The 17,886-nt window shown below is 27.4% G+C and overlaps 1 protein-coding gene across 3 annotated transcripts in view; it reads left to right on the top strand.

The window, feature by feature from the left end:
* LOC107439819 (unextended protein) overlaps positions 1–12,316 on the top strand; it is a 100,896-nt gene extending 88,580 nt beyond the window's left edge. For all 3 annotated transcript variants that reach the window (XM_016052532.3, XM_016052533.3, XM_071188284.1), the window contains 2 exons: positions 791–1,054; positions 2,824–12,316. In XM_016052532.3, coding sequence (XP_015908018.1) covers positions 791–1,054; positions 2,824–3,527 — 968 coding nt within the window. In that variant the 3' untranslated portion in view covers positions 3,528–12,316. The remainder of the gene's footprint in view (positions 1–790; positions 1,055–2,823) is intronic.
* Positions 12,317–17,886: the final 5,570 nt, after the last annotated feature.

The following is a 17,886-nucleotide window of genomic DNA, read 5'->3' as shown; positions in this document are numbered from 1 at the left end:
TTAAAATAATACCTTGGCGATCACGAGTCGCCAACAAATTTATGTGAATTATTACAACCATGCAACCGAAACATTTAGCCGTTGGAAAATTAGAATAAAAAGTTATAAATAGATTTTTGTTTTCGATTAAAGGCGACAGTGAATATATAAGTCTGCATTAGTAATGAAATAAAAAAATATCCGTTACATTGATCTGGAAGAGAAGAAATAAATATTTTATGTTTGTTTTAAAAAGATTAAGTTTGTGATTTATTTTAAATATAATTCTATTAATAAAAATCCGCCTAAGTAATGAAAGATATTTTAAAAGATAGAAAATAAATATGTGTATGCCAATTCTGGCATCACAGGGATCTTCTTTTAGGGGCATTGAAACAACATATTTCCCTTCCTTAACTCTAAAATGTGTATCTGCAAATTGTTCCTCACAAATTAAATTTTCTTTACTTTTAGTTTTTGTTTCTTCTACATTCTCTAATTGCCAGATTTTTTCTAATGTTTTATTTATGTCCTCATTGCGAATCAAACCACAGTGAATCTTTGTTTCATTTATTGAATCTAAATTTCCAGTCACTACATATCCAAATATACTATTTGCCTTAAAGCTTTTTAACTAAGATTGTTTCATTATTTGCACTGTAAACTGTTGTAGCTACTGTTTTATGTATGTCTGTTTTCGATTCTTTAAGAGATTATGATATAAAAATGTGAATTGTTGAAAAGGAGAGTTTAAGGTTGAATAACTAATATTCTTTCTTAAATATTGACTTGTGCCATTACTTATTTTCAGCAATCGAACCCTTCAGGAATAATTACCTTTCTGAAACAGTACTGAAAAGACTTCTTACCCAAAATATATTCTTCAAGTCAAAACAAGTAAAGGATGGTCCGAATTCTAATGGTATATTGTATCAAGCTGGTAAACCAGCTGATTATTTTGTGCTTATTTTGGAAGGCCGATGTCGTGTGACTGTTTGTAAAGAAAACTTAGTTTTTGAAACTGGGCCTTTTAGCTACTTTGGAATACCTGCAATCACAGTTACTGTTAGCCCAGGTTTGTTTATTTTAACATTATGGTTTCATTAGATTTGTAAGCTATAACTGTTGTTTCTTATGAATGAAGTAATATTTTACCTTAATGACACGCATAAATTTTATTTTAATAACTTGTAAAATACACTAGTTTTTTTTTATCTTATGAAGCATTGAACTTTTTGTAATATTTAATTTAAAAATACCTTGTATCAATGGATATTAATTATAATATTTAAAAACTGGTACATTTATTTGATATATAAATTGAAATATGCAGAATTTATCTTGATTATAATAAATTTATTTATCTTGTCTCTCATAAGTTAATCCTTAAATTTTACACTTATGTTAATCCTTAAATGTAAAAAAAAAAATTGGATGGTTGAAAGTAAATTAAAATCAAATTTCTTTTATCCTACGTAATTTTTTTTTTTTTTTGAACTTCAGAGTAAATTATGAAAAGCATATTATATTATTTATATATTTATTTTAGTTTTTATAAGAATGTCTATTGTTGTACAACAATATTACTGTTTATAACAACTTGTAACAAATTATTTATTTGAAATTTAGCATTATTTCAAGTTTCATATAAGTTCTGGGATTTGTAAGTTTTTCAAGTGGTACTTTTTTTTAAATTTTCTCAGCATTTTATAATTGTGTGGATGTTGCTTTTACTATCCATAAACTTGTTCGAATAATAATAATAAAAGTTTTAAATTAGGACTATTTTAATTTATAGTTGCATGATTCATGCATACACCTGGAGATAAAGCTCGTTCTATATTACAGTTCCATATTTCTATGACAATCATGGTAATTTTATGTGTGAAGGAAGTGATAAAACTTAATGTAAAAATCTAATCTGCTGAATTTCAGTCCTTGATCAAAATCTTAACTTTATTGCTATTTTTTTATGTAAAATTCCAATGGTGGTATTACGGACCTGCAGTTTTTTTCTGCTGGTGTCTATGGTATCAGAATATAAAAAATATTAATTATATTTTAACTAAATCGTTAGAATGTTTATTAGAATTCAAATACACATATGATAATTAAAAAAGTTGAAATATTGATGAAAAGAAAAGATACTAAATTTCATTTTATTTTTAATCTGAAATATCTGACTTGAAACAAGTGTTTTAATTTCATCAACTACTATCATATAAGGCATTTTTACAATTAATAAATGAGCAAATGAAATTTTTGAGGTTCAACTAGACCTGCGATAATTATTCTTACATAGAAAAGATAGTGCATACTTGCCAACTTTTAATTCTTCCAAGGAGGATTTCCCCCAGTGGTATTATAATGACAATTGAATTACAGTTATAAGTATAAATATATTTAATATTTTGTGGTAGCTTGAACACACTATACTGTCAGGTTAATGTCATATATTTATTTACATGTCTAATTCTTTCATTAATGGTGATGGTCCAAATCAATTAAAATTAAATTTAAAAATGCAAGACATAAATAGAAAGCATAAATTTTGGCAGTTATAATAGTGTAATTGATCTAAAACTATTATTGCTATTCGATATAGTTCCTCTTAAGTTTATTCAGCATTTGCAAATTTGTATGGAATTTTCCATATTTAAAAACCTAGATTAAGATCTGATAAATTCAAGGACGAAATAATTTCTGCCTTTAATTTATATTTATTCAATGTACTAATTCATACCCTATGGTATATTATTTTCTATTCATATATAAATGAGGTATTTCAATTAGAAGTATATTCAATACTTGTATAAAATTGATTCAAACCACTTAAATTTTTAGATGCCTCATCACAACAAGCACGTGGACAAAGTTTATCAAGTATATCTGTTGCATCAGCTGTAACAACTGAGAATCCAACTTTAAAAACCTTCAATCCTGACTATACTGTAGTGGCCATAACAGAAATACTTTATATGAAAATTCATTGGGCTGTGTACTTAGCTGCTTATAGAGCTACATTAATGGAAAGACACCATAAGTTAGACCCTGAACAAATAGAAATATTTCACAACACATGTTGGGATCAAAGTGTCTGGATTCCTAAATCTGGATCATTAAATCGATTGCCAGCATGTTCTAGTTCCAATAGTGATAATTCCTCCCAATTTAATAAAAAATGGATTCAGTCGAGTCCTCTTGTGAACAGAACTGCATCTGTTGATAATGATGCTGTAACAAGGCGTGCCAGTGTGGAAGTGGGCTGTATAAGTCGTCCTGGAGTCTCAGGAATTGATTGTGTTTTAAAAAAACAAAAAAGTAAAGAGTCCTTATCAAAAGTAAATGCTCTAAATACTTCAGAAATTCCAATGATTGATATGCCTCATAACTTAAATAGTGTTGTTGAAGATGAACATTGTGATTCAATTGAAGTCTGTGAACATTTGATACAAGATGGTGTAAATGATAAAAAGAAAAATGCTGTTAATGGATCTGCAGAACAAAGTAATGAACGAACGAGGCTATTATTTCCTTCAGAGGCCTAATCTTTTGTTAAAGAATAATTTTTGAGGCATAAAAATAGTTCTATTCTGTAATTTTTCTGTTACTGTGTTAGTTCTGCTGTTTAAATTGTTTAAAAAAATTGTTATTTGGCATCGTTAGAAAAATACATATCATATAAACTACTTTTTATATCATTAACATTTGTTCATGTGTAAATTTGTTTTCCACTTTAGTCTTTGAATCTCTGTTATAGTTGTGTTTTCTGATATTTATAACAAACTAACATTATTCCTTTCAAGGAACTTAAAAGTTTTTTATTACACTGTTAAGATTAGCTAGTTAAATTATTCATACACATTTTCATGTGAAAAAAATTATTAGTAAATAGATCTTAAGTACTTTTGATTAGGAATAATTTGAAATCTTTTCTTTAAGTAAAAGTTTACTAATATTTAAAGACTTTTGTGCAAATAAAAACAGAGTCTTTAAATGCTTTACTTAACTGTTTTGATTTGATATTTTATGGTATAATATTTATACCCTGTTATTTTTTTTTCTATTATAATGGTATAAAATAAGATATTTTTAGTTATACGTACTCTCATTTGGTTGATGCTCTAAATATTATCTGTAAAAAATTTTCATAAAATTTAGTTAAATATATTATGAAGATTTTCTGTGTTTTTGTTTTAGAATAACATAACTAACGTGTCTTGTCTGTTATAAAACATTTAAGATATTTCTATGTCTTAATTTACGTGCAAATGTTGTATTAATATTTCAATTGCTTTCACAGTAGGCAATTTTCTGGAGTACAAAGCTTGTTTAATATGCTTTTGAATTTATGTAAAATTTAAAAATATGTTAAAACTGCACGTTAGTCATTAGTACTTTTGTGTTCATGTGGCAATACCGCATTTGTTATTTATATTTTGTCATTAACTTTTGTTTCAAAAGATCATGCTCTATTTTTATCATTTTGTTAACTTCACATTGCACCTGTTTAATACTCATTATCTTTGTTTTGATTAAACTTTTATAAACTGATTTTAATTTTGCACTCCAGTTCTATGTAATTTTCTAAGTTCAATTTCACAAAAACATACGCAGCTACAAAATCCTCTAGATTTTGCAAATTTCTCATGATCTTGTCCAATCAAAATTTCACCCAAATTTTCGCATATTTAAGAAAAATTACCTCAAACTGAGGAATTGAGAAAAAATCTTTACACAAAATGTCCTAGAACTCAGAATAATGAAAATACAAATTTTTTAATATCACAAAAAATAAAAATCCTTACAGCAAAATGTCCTAGAACTCAAAATTATAGAAATACAAAATTATGAATTTTACAAAAATTAAAAATTATAATCATTTTGAATTCTGTCCTTATCATTATGGTATGTTTTTGTATTTTATTCCTATAATAAATCCCTAAAATTCCCTAGGCATGAACCATCTTATATGTTGTGCTGTGCACTAATTTGCTGTTTTGTAAAATTGAAACAAAATTGTTTTGAACATTTCACTTGTATATATAATATGTATTCATATTTAAGTATGTTATTTACATTAACAATTAAAATAAATAATATTTTATAAAAGTTAATAATTGTTATTAAATATTTCATTCTTAAAAAACTGTAATGGTTTGCTGGAAAATATCATTATATATTTTTCTTAATATTTTGTTACATAATATAAATTGTACATTGAAAACTTGTTAACTCTCTTGCTGTCGTGTTAGTAAGCAATTTTGGAGAAAAGTTTCTTCTTGATATGCCATTTCCTTATCTAATGATATTGGAATGCTTGATTTGCTATGCAGAGAAGAATACAGCTCTAAAAGTGACTTTCTACATATTTAGCTGCCAGAGAGTTACAAAGTATTAGTCCTATATAATGAGTGGCAATATTATTTATAATGTTACTTATTTCACAGTATGAAAAAAGAATAAAGGTGCCTTCTGTACTCTTGTAAAAATTCCCATGAGTATGCATTTCTTTTTAGTGCTTTTAGTTACAAATTTTCATGTTTATCATTTTCCATTTAAAGCTCTTAGTTCAAACATCAAAATGGAAAATTATTAGTTTTCTGCATTCATTGTACCATCTACCACTATATACAGTTTCATTCATTCATCAAACATTTTGAACTGGATAAGACTTTTAACTCTGCTTGATAAGCAAGACTGGATCATTGTGCCTGATCCATGTTATTTATTGGTATGAGTACCTATATACTGTGATACTATATTTAGTATTTTCCATTGTGTGAGCTATGCCAACTATTTTTCATTAGTATGATTTTTTTTTCATCTTAGTATTGTAACAGTATTTTTAAGTTAATTCGATAACCTCAATTTTGTTAACTTTTTGTCGTGTCATACTTCCAAATGTCTTGCTATTTTTTTAATTATGAATTTTTATTTTTTTAAATTTAGGAAATTTTTTTAATTTTAAAAATAATTCATTTTATATTTTTGCTTTTGTTATAAAATGTTTTTCATATTCCTCAGTAATTTAAATTTGTTAGTTTTTGCTTATGATTTTTAGTAACCTGTGTTTTAAAATACCTGACAATATCTAGTGTTTTAAATGATTTTACTTAGAAACAATAATATTAACATTTTATTCGTATAAAAGAGAATTGTTTGAGTCTAACTTAAAAATTAGTTTCTTTCTTCAGTAAGACTTTAAACATTGCTATATGAAAGATTTTCGTCTTTCTTTTAAGGGTATTATTAGTATTTCATAGTAAGTATTATATTTTTATGTTCGTTTATTTTAACATTTCTCTAAATGCTTTCTTTTTCTTATTATTTAAATGTTTTTAACTGCATTAGATAAATTGATTAGATGAGAGTTTTCATAAAATTTTTTTAACTATCCTCATTTAATTAACCTGTTTTAAGTAGCCTTTATATTTTTATTTACGGAATTTGATTTTTTTTTAATTTTATTTTATTATTTTTTTTTTTTTTTTTTTTTTTTTTTTTTTTTTTTTTTTTTTTTTTTTGCTTTAGCAACTTTTTGAATTGTTAAATATTTTACTTTTTGTCATTTTTTAAATTTTTTTTTAGTTTTGTTGAAACGTGAGTAAAAATAGTTCAGTTAAAGGTCTGCTTAAAAATTAAGTTTTTCATAATACTTTTCATAACTCTTTCATACTAAAATAGATCCTATAATATTACTTTGCTCGACTTTACCGAAATAAGAAAAACTGCTTGAGCAATGTTGATGTGCCAAAATATTAGATTATAACTGTTTTCCTAATTTTTAATTCTATTTTACTAAGGTATATATACCATGCATTAAATTTTACAGTTGTTTTAACCCTTAGCTATTGATCTTGAACTCAGTTTGGGATACATGCTGGTTGTACAAAAACCCAGTTTTCTCTCATATTACTCATTGGTGAGGCTGTGCTTGGCACGAAGCTTTTTGTACAAATTGCCCTTGTAGTATAGCAGTTAAAGGGTTGAATGCTGCAACATAATAGTAAATTGTATACAGGTAAGGTGACCATAAAATTTTAAATAAGATTTTTTTTTAAATATCTATTTTTTTTTCACACTACCTTACAGCTATTTCTAAAATACCATTTTGCATAGTAATTATTTTCATTAATGAAGTAAATGTGTACGTAAAACTTGGTTTGGTAATCACCAATTGTTATGTTGACAATTATATAAATCCATTCAAAAAGTGATGTAATTTTCAAGTGAATTCACAGTGAGCTTGAAAATTTTTTTTATAGTTATTTCAATCTATAAATGATCATTGTTAATGAGTGCCATAAACTTATGTAATATCTTAGTTTCTAACTTTGTCATATTAAAATTATGAATGCTATGTTAACTGTTTGTTCTAAACTAAATTGTTTGAAATTTCTAACAAGTCAAAAATAACTTAAAACTTGCTAATTATATAGTTAACTAAAGTTAATTCTTGAATCAAGATATTTAATCTAAAAGCAACAATATTCTTTTTCACATTTTTACACGGAAGGCAAAAACATTTCTCATTCAGGCATTGACAGATATCTCTTATACTGGAGCAGAGGATCCTTAAAAAACGTAAATGTAGTTGCTAAACTAGGAACGTAAGATATATTTTAAATTGTTTGTATTCAAAGCTTAGTATTTCAAAATAAGTATGTCTAATTGCAAAATCAAAGAAAAAGAATTTTTAAATTTAAAGTGAAAACTAATAAAAAGAAATCTATAACTTTTATATTGCAATATTGTCACTTGTTTTACAATATTGTTACTTTGTTATTACAATATAGTCACTTGTTTAAGAAAAGTGCAAACCCTGTGGAAGGAACTGATTTTACTCAAGATTACTGCAGAATGGCTAAAGAATATGTGCAGAATTAATTGAGAAAAATTTATTTTAAGAAAATTGGGATTGAGTTGGGTTTTTTCCCCCATTTTTGTACAGGATTTTTAAAAAATATATATAATTTCTCACTGTCTTAAATGCATTACATTTTTTGTACAATTTTCCAGTCTTATTATTCCATATTAAATTATTGTTCTAACTCATTTAATTACTTAACTCTTGGTGCAATATAATTTGTTTGATCTTATTTGAGCTACATATTTTTTACATGCCAAATCTGGTTTGAAAATTTTATTATCAATAATACTTTGCTAGAAAATATTGGTTAGCTTTAAAAAAGTACTAAATACATTTTTGAAGATAATCAAAACATATATTCTTTTTAGGTGTTTTAATTAAGGTTCTGTTTGCCTACATGTTTGTATACATTTTATTGCAAAAATTATGGTTTCTGAAAGTGTAATATCACGAAATAATAGTTACTTCTCTAAAAAGATGCTGTGAAATATACTTAGAATTCCAAGTTCCAACAATCAACTCCGTATGTAAATACTAAGCACTTAATCACCCAATTCTAGTACTTCATTAATACCTTATAAACTTTTTTTCTGAAAAACTGCAAATGTTGTTGAGCTTAGGTATTTCTCTTTTGATGCTACAATCTGTTTGCAGACATAAACAACGAATCTTACTGCCCTTTAACTAACTGTTGCCATATTCGTGTAACTTTATTTTATCAAATATACTATATGATATCTATATGAAATGCCTGATACGAAAAGAAATGTGCATGAAAAAATAGTTAAATCGTGTTTTTGCTTCAGTATTCAACTATGGTGCCTATTTTTCTATTCAGAAGGCTAGCATCTTATCGAGCATTTCTTTATGTGAGGCTTAAACTATATTTTCTCTCTATTATCTATTTATCTGCTTTGAAATGTTTTTCTATTTTTTTCAACAATATTGTAATATCTATTGCTTGAGGTTTAAAAGTCTACTACTTTCATTATTAACGTTTATAGCTTATCAGTGGAACTCAAAAACATTTTGGTTTTTGCTTAAATGTGAAACATTTTCATTTAAGGATTTGTATTTTATCTCATTCTTGTTTGTCTTAAAATATATTTCGTTTTCCACATGATAGTTAAGATGAATGAAAATTTATTGTGAATTCCTTCAGGAATGAGGCATTTAGTTTAAAACTTTGATTCACTGTTTTTAAACTTTTCCCCCATTTTTTTACCAAGTTATGTGTCTAGTCTTGAAACTTTTGTAATGTTCCTGGTTGAAATTAGTTGCATAAGTTTTTTATTTTCAAAAATTTTAATTAAATTTAACTGTTTTACTTTTTTATTAGTTAAAAAAGAAGAAATAAAATCCAGTTGGTACCAAAACAAATTCGGTACAAAATTATTTTTCTTTATTTTATTTAAAAACTAAAATGATTTTTGTATTAAAAAAAAAACTAAAGAGTTATGAAATACAACTTTAGTTTTTTTTTTCTTCTTCCAAATTTACACCAGAATTCAAAGGTATCGGTCAGATATTTTTGTCTATTTTTTGAAATTATTTAAAGCAGAATAAGATTCTTTTGAAACTAAATGCCTTGAATTTCTCTGTCAAAGGTTGTGTCTTGTGCTCTATATTTGCCTTTTTTTTACTTTTATATGAGCTATTTTAAGCAATATTTAATGTTTGTGTTGTGAGATTGTTGTCATATGTTGAGAGTATTGATTTGTATAGTTTACATTTACTTCTGTTTGAAGTAATAAGAAACCAATATTAATTTCAAAATTATAAAATTTTCTTTGTATTGAAATTTGCATTATTCTCTTTCTAATGTGTTAGTTGACTTTGTGAATTTATTCAAATCTATTGAAGTAATAAAAAAAATCTCCCTACTTAACCATCTATCCTACGAATTTTAATTGTTCATTATTATTTTTTTTTAATTTCAACTTTTAAAATAACTTTACATCAGTGCTAGTTTAATAGTTAGAGTTGTCTTACAGCTGCTAATGATACTTATTTTAATAAATACACACTTCAAAGCTTTTAAGTAGTTGATTATAAATTAATAATTAGTCAGAGTTTATGAATACTTAAATATTTGATCTAAATCTAGTATACAATTATAAATAGTATTTCTTTTATTATTGATGCAAAAAATAACTATTCATTGTATTATAAATTAATAACAAATATATTTTCAAGTTAAAGTGTCACAAATTGTTGTCTAATTAAAAAATTTATCTTTTATATTTTCTTCATTACAAATGTCAGTCTGTTTAAAACTATGTAAAGTTTATTGTGAAGAGTTTAAAGATAATGTTATATGATTATTAGCTAATATTTTTTATGTGAATTGTCAGGCTGTAGAATGTTCTTAATAAAATTGTCGCATATAAATAAATTTGCAATGTAGCTTATATTTTCTATAAAATACTGTTGTGTTAGATTTTTAGATATGCCTTATAAAAATATGTTTAAATTTTAATTAAAAGTTTGATAATTATACAAACACTAAATGAATGGGCAAAATGCTTAAATATTAAATATAAATGTTTAAAATTAATGCACCAGTATTTAAGACCAAAACTTTATGCTCATAATTATTTATTAACAGTATATAATTATACTCTTGATATTTTTACACACATATTGTGGGCATATTGCCAAAAGTGACCAAGTCAGTAATTGGAAAAATTAGTTGATTTACCTGAGTAGTTTAATTGTTTGTCACCTTTTTGCTTTAAAAAAAAAGCTCAATTTAAGATCATAGCTTCATGCAATATATCAATAACCATGCTTGTATGTTGACTTGGGCTTTTTTCTTCAAGTAAGTAATAGGTTATCAAATGTCTGATCAACATGTTTTTTTCAATTATTGTCTTGGTCGCTTGTGGTGGTATACCCATATGTTAAATGGCTAAAGAATACTATTCTCATTGAAAATCTAACCTCCAAACCTTTTGAAAACCAAGTTTATGACTGCCTCATGCCTGTGCATGCTTCTTTGTATCTGCAGTATTTCTTAACTAATAATATTTTAAAAATCAGGAGTTGGATTCTTGGCACTCCTTCTGTTGTTTGTACATGTCTGTCTTGCAAATGTTTTAGAAAATTTTATTTTATGTGAGATTGAGGCTGTAACAAAGTTTGATTTTGCTTAAAGTTTTTGTAAAAATATCAAGATAGCTAAGTATAATATTTGATCAGTTTAAAATAAATGTTATACTTACAGAATGTTGCAGAAGAACATATACCTTGTTTTCATTCACTTTGTTTAGTCTATAAGAATGCATGATACTCTGGCACAAATATTTCAACATTTAAAACTATTTTTTATTGTTTTTCTTTTTGAGAATTATGATTAAGTTTCTATTTTATATATTTTATGATTGATTTAGAATTGTAATATAATTCTAGTGATGTTTTCTAAGTCTTAATTTTTTTAATTATCAAATTAGGAAAACAGGTTTTCGTTAGCTACAAGTTCTTAATTAATTCTTCAAACAAACAAAAACTGTATAGTAGCAATGTACTTCTGATTTTCTATTATATATTAGAATTTTGGACTTATTATTTGTAATAGAAAATATGAGTATAGGACATTCCTTTTAATTTTTTGGTCATGTGTACTTTAATGTAAACACATGTTAAGAGGAATGTTTATTTTTCGCATTATTTTCTACTTCAGTTGTAGTATATTTCAAAAAATGCACAAATAATAGGTTTTTGCATTTGATAGAGTTGGATTTTTTATAAATTTTATAACTCTGAAACCTAACTTATTAAATATTATAAAAATGTGAAATATATTGTTATATCTTCATTATAAAAAAGTTTAAACATTTGAATTTGTGGGGAAAGTAGTTACAGACCATGTCAACCTTCATCTATGAAAAGGTACCCCGACATAGAGTCGAGTTAACATGTCTTATATACTAGTGAGTTGTAGTTGTAATTTTGTAGTGGTAGATACGCTACAAATTTATTCAGGTATTTGTGTCAGAATATATATTTTTTTCTTATGGACTTAACATTGCCCTATAGAAAAAAAAAAGCATGAATGCCTTACTATAAGTCTCTTATGGAAACTATATATATTGTATACATTTTTAAAAAATTCCATATTTTTATTATAGAGAATAAACTTTAATTGTATCATAGTGTAAGTTATAAAAAATTTCAATTGTTTTTTTATATTATTTATACAGTCTTTTTGTCTCCTAAAATGATAATCTCATAATTAATTATACTGATAGCTTATTTGGTAGATAATTAAACTAAATGACTCACTAAAGTTATCAGAATTTGTCAGTTAGAAATTTATGCTGTAGAGAAATTGAGGAAAGTTCATTAAAACTTAATATTCATACATACTTTCTCAAAACATTGTTTTAATGTGTTTCTTTTTGTATTACTATTTTACACTAGAATTTGTCCTTTACGTCATTAATAAATATATATTTGAAATTTTTTGTGTTCTTTATTTCTTCTGTCTTAGAATTGTTACTTTATACCTCCAGATATAAATACTGTTGCAAACATTGTTCTCTTATTTAAATATGTTTCTTAAATGACTATAAATGACGCAAAACACTTATCAATTTTAAAAATGGATCAATTCACTACTGAAATTCCCCATCTCCACAGCATTTATGGCAGTTGCAAAGCTTCATAAGTGCAATTCAGATTTTTTAACTTCTAAGAAAAAATAACTGTTATTGATTTAGTATTAGCTCTGTTACATTTTGGCATTAATCTAGTTTCTGTTCTATACTTTCTTTTTCAATTGAAAATTCCCTTTGTTATAAAAGTTATTTTTATAAAAAAAAATAACTACTACTGTATTTTTTAAAGTTTTGCAATTGGATGATTTGTATAATGGACTGAACTCTTGTGTTGTGTATTTGAATTATCTTTTTAGATTGTCAAATAACATAATTTCATTAAATCTTGAAATTTTGTTTTGGAGTTGAAGAAATTAAACTTTCCTTAAAATCAAAAATGTCCTTTATGAGTAATGACTGTATGAAATGTAAAAAATACAGTTTTGTTGAATAAAAATAGCTGTTATTTTTTAATACTTTTTAAGTTAATTTTTTCCTCTGATATCAAAATTTATGTTCCATTATTTGATCTTAGATTTAACAAATCTGAATTAAAATTATTTTGAGCACTATGACATAAAAATAGTTGGATCATATATATATGTATAATAGTTTCAGAAGATTTTCTTAAATGTTTTTGATGTTTTTTTTTAAAAAAATACTGGCAAAATTAAAGAAATGTCTGTGAAGTTGTAAAAACATTATTGTTTTATTAAAACAGGAAATTTGCAGATATTGACATCTATGGGAATGCATAAAAATTCAAAAATAATTGATGTTAAATGATTCAGTCTTTTTAAAAGTAACTTTTATTAAATTAACTTTAGTCAGGCATAGTTTAAACACTGTATTTTTATTTTGTGTCTTGTGGAAATTATTCTACATCATTTTTAGTGTTATTTCTCAATGGCACATCATTTCGGAAACTAACTTATTTTCGAACTGCAACCATGTTGACATTAACAATACACAACTGGAAAGAAGTGGAGTTTATTTCCTTCTGTTCAGGCTGTTAATTTTCAATATAAATATTTACCTCATCGTGAGATGATTATGAATCTTGCGTTGGCTGATGCCCAGAAATAATTTTGTCATATTATCCACAGTGACGTTCATGGTTTTCTACAGATATATTGCGGATTATACGAATTCGCGTTATATTGGCAGAATTCCATTCCCCCCCCCCCATCCTTATGGGTCTAATAAAAAAGAGCAATGCATTTAATTTTTTGCGAATCTCGCGGAATTCTGTGTATTTTAAGACCATTGTTTCTCGGAAACTCTTGGTTTGGCGGATTATGTTGAATATTTGGAATTGTGTCGGATTCCGCTAATATCAAATATCTATTTTCATATTGGCGATCGAAATGGGCTGCAGGTGGCGTAGAGCAGAACTCTTTTCCTATGGCAACACTTCACATGCTTTCCCCATTAGCGTGTGGAAAGTCATAGAGGAAGGAAGTACGTTAGTTTCTCTCTTGATTTTCATATAGATTAAAATCTTTCAACTTGAAACACTATATGAAACTGAAAACTGCATTAAACATAGTTCTAAAGAAAAGTATCATGGAAATTTTAAAAAATATTTTGATTAAATAAAAAGGAAAAATATTAAGAAAAGGGAAAGTATCGTAGTACATTCCTATACAACTGAAAAGAGGAGGAGAGGAAAGGGAGAAGGGCTAAAGGCATGAAACCGGTCTCTCCCCAAATGGCGTATTCGAGTGTTGCGATCGCGAATTTACCTGATTCAAAATTTACACCTTGCGATTTGTATTTCCACGATTTAAAAATCCAATATCTCGGTTTATATTTATGCGTTTTTAAAATTAATATCGTGATTGGTATTCACGCTTTTTTAAAATCCAATGTTGCGTTTCCTATTCACGCATCTTCAATTTTTTAAATTTCCAATGAGCTGCACAAGTGCGCACGCATGAGCAGACCTAGTGCGTTCTCCAGAAGTGGTATCCACTCTTTCAGGACCACCACAAAGGTTTGAGATACCGTTGGCCATGTTAATTTGAACGTCTAGTTTCTGCCACACTAGATGGCAGCACCGAGACTCTTATTTGGATGCTAAAGGCATCTTTAAAATTCAATATTGCAATTCGTATCTGAGCGTTTGTAATATCAAGCATCGATTTTTCTATTTATACGACAGGGTGCTTAGCGTTTTTAAAAAGTGATTAAGGGTGCTTTTTTTTTCGGGGTTTGTAAAAAGCGTTTAATTTTCCATCTTTTAAAAAGAGATTTTTTCTTTGCCATGTTGATTGTCGTTTTAAATTACAAAAAAAAAAAAAAAAAAAAAAAAAAAAAAAAAAAAAAAAAAAAAAAANAAATTGCAAGAAATGCATGATTGTCACAATTTTCTCTGCAATATTTATCAGAAACTAGCTATTTTATAATCATTATATAAAGTTTTTGAAAATGTTTTTGAATTTTATTCATTTTATGTTTATACATTAAGAACTTTAAACGATAGAAAAAAATAATTTTTATTACCGTACAGATCCTAATTATAATTTTTCTGGAGAGTAATTAAAAGTATTTCTTGAGAGCTTAAAAAGTTTATTTTTTGTTGAAAAATCTGGCTACGCACCCTGTACGAGATTCAAAAGCTATGCATTGCAATTCTAGTGATTAGAAATCATGCATCAGATTCATATTCAAGTGATTTTAAAGTCAAATATAGCGATTCTTATAAGAAGTAAGTTTTTTTTAATTAATTACTATTATGATGTGATATTCTTCATTGGTAGGTAATTTAACTATAAATCGTAGTTCAAAAAATTATGTTAACTATAAAGCATGTATGATATATAAATTGGTATTTGATATCAAATTTTTTACTTTGTATCACTATTACTCCTGCATTTCTTAGTTTAAAAACTTTTTTTTGTAAGATAAACTATTTTTTATTGCAAGCATTAATCACACTTTTGTTAGACTAACAAAAAAAATTAAGGTAATCCATTTCTTGGCCAAAGGTGCGTAAAAGCACAGTTTCGAAAAATATCTTTTTTATGAACACTGTGATATATTTTTCTTTAATTTTGTTTTTCTGTTATTGCCAAGGATCCTGAAGACATATATGAAATATTAGTAATTCAATTGGAGTAAATTCTTTCTGTTGAGAAATTTTTAAACTATGCCAGTTGTGGGGAGCGTAGATATTGACCATGTCAACCTTCATCTATGAAAAGGTACCCCGACATAGAGTCGAGTTAACATGTCTTATATACTAGTGAATTGTAGTTGTAATTTTGTAGTGGTAGATACGCTACAGTACTCCCCCACCAGAATTATAGCTATGATAGAATTCGATGAATGGATGCCACTAGTTGATTCATTGCTGTTTTGTGCGAAGCCGGGAGAGCTGTATTAAGATCACCGTATTTTTTTGAGTGCTGAATGTGAGAGGAGTATTAACTTCACGGTTGTAGTCGCTCCTGTGTTGCCGTTAGCAGTCGAGTGTATGCAAGCCAACGTTGTGTGTGATCGAGATGAGACTGAGTAGCAACTGCGTGAGGAGGTGGATAATGATGCAGTCACAAGTAGCAAGTCAACTGTTCAATGTGGACCATCCAACGAAGTAGGCGTATCCAGATCAAAGTGGGCGTTTTTGCCAAGGTAGGCGTGTTCACATCACGCCCGGGTCACCAATGTGGGGAGCGTAGATATTGACCATGTCAACCTTCATCTATGAAAAGGTACCCCGACATAGAGTCGAGTTAACATGTCTTATATACTAGTGAATTGTAGTTGTAATTTTGTAGTGGTAGATACGCTACACCAGTTTTTTCACTTGAGACGAGTATTGACAGATTCGACTTTTTAAAAATCATTTCAATTCGATTAATGTCAATCATATTTAAAATGTTAATCATATATGTTTCGATGATGAATTGAAGCTGTAAGTTCTGTAAATTAAATAAAATGTCACAAAAAACTAGTGTTCAACTAAATGATTTGTCCAATGGTACATATATGCCCCATTTTAAATGGCCGAAAATGGACCGGGTCGGCACACACATGTCAAAACCACGTAACTCCATTTATTATTAACCTATAATGTTCAAACTCGGCCCGAAAACAGGGTTCAATGGTCCGAACAATCGTACCGAAGGAAAGTTTTATAGATCAATTAGAGGGCCCCCAATGGGCTTTTGACTGACTGGCTGCTAAGTGTTCGTGGGAACACCGTGTATGGCGTGGCCTGGTTGGTAGGCCTATGCGCGAGTAAGTTTCGCAAAGCGGGATGACCTGGGTTCGAATTCCGGCGGTGATCAATTTCTAATTTTTTTTTTGTTTACTTTATTTTATATTAATTTCTTAATGTGATTTTCGATATTTATAAGTGTTCCATATAAAAAAAAAATTCTTTTTTCTTCAGGAAATGGCGAATAAGGGGTAAAAAAAAGGATAAATTCGGGATAATTTACTTAATATTATTTTTTCAATATTTTAGTGTGAATAAAATGCGTTCTACAAATAAAAACAAGTATCTTTCTTAGTTAAAGATGCGAATATTGTATATAATGGTCGGAAATGGACCGGGTCGGCACGCACACGTCAAAACCACGTAACTCCCTTTAATATTAACCTATAATGTTCAAACTCGGCCCGAAAATAGGGTTCAATGGGCCGAACAAATGTACCAAAGAAAATTTTTATAGAGCAATTCGGGGGCCCAAAACCTTTTTATTTGACTGACCGGTAGAGTGTACATTAAGTTAAATGTTCGTTGGAACACCGTGTTATTTGTGGCGTGGCCTGGTTGGTACAGCTGAGCGCGAGTAAGTTTCGCAAAGCAGGATGTTCAGGGTTCGAATCCCAGTGGTGGTCAATTTCTAATTTGTTTTATTTTATACTCAACCATGAGTTTTGTAATGCTGATTTTTTAAAAATTATATTGAAACAAGTCAATTTCGTCGTTTTCCGACACTTTTTGTCTTAAAAGTTGAGAACACTTTTTTTTTTTTAATTAAAGCGTAGCATGTTAATGGAACATTTCTAAACAGACTTTATTCTTTTATGGTCACTTTTTTCCAAAAATACGGCAATGTGAAAAAATTAAATTAAGATTTTTAGAGGTAAATATTTCTTTTAAAAATTAAGAACGATTTTTGTTTTAGTTTCAATTCGCGATCGCAACACTCGAATATGCCATCTGGGGAGAGACCGGTTTCATGCCTTTAGCCCTTCTCCTCCTCTTTTCAGTTGTATAGGAATGTACTACGATATTTTCCCTTTTTTATTTAACAAAAATATTTTTTAAAATAACCGTGATACTTTTGTTTAGAACTATGTTTAATGTAGTTCTCAGTTCCATATAGTTTTTCAAGTTAAAATATTTTAATCTATGTGAAAATCAAGAGAGAAACTAACGTACTTCCTTCCTCTATGGGCACGTTCCAATATTCGCACCGGTGT

This window comes from Parasteatoda tepidariorum, chromosome X2, assembly GCF_043381705.1.
Source record: "Parasteatoda tepidariorum isolate YZ-2023 chromosome X2, CAS_Ptep_4.0, whole genome shotgun sequence".
Lineage (NCBI taxonomy): Eukaryota > Metazoa > Arthropoda > Arachnida > Araneae > Theridiidae > Parasteatoda > Parasteatoda tepidariorum.
The sequence above is the reverse complement of the archived record's forward strand: the minus strand, read 5'-3'. Positions and strand labels throughout refer to the sequence as shown.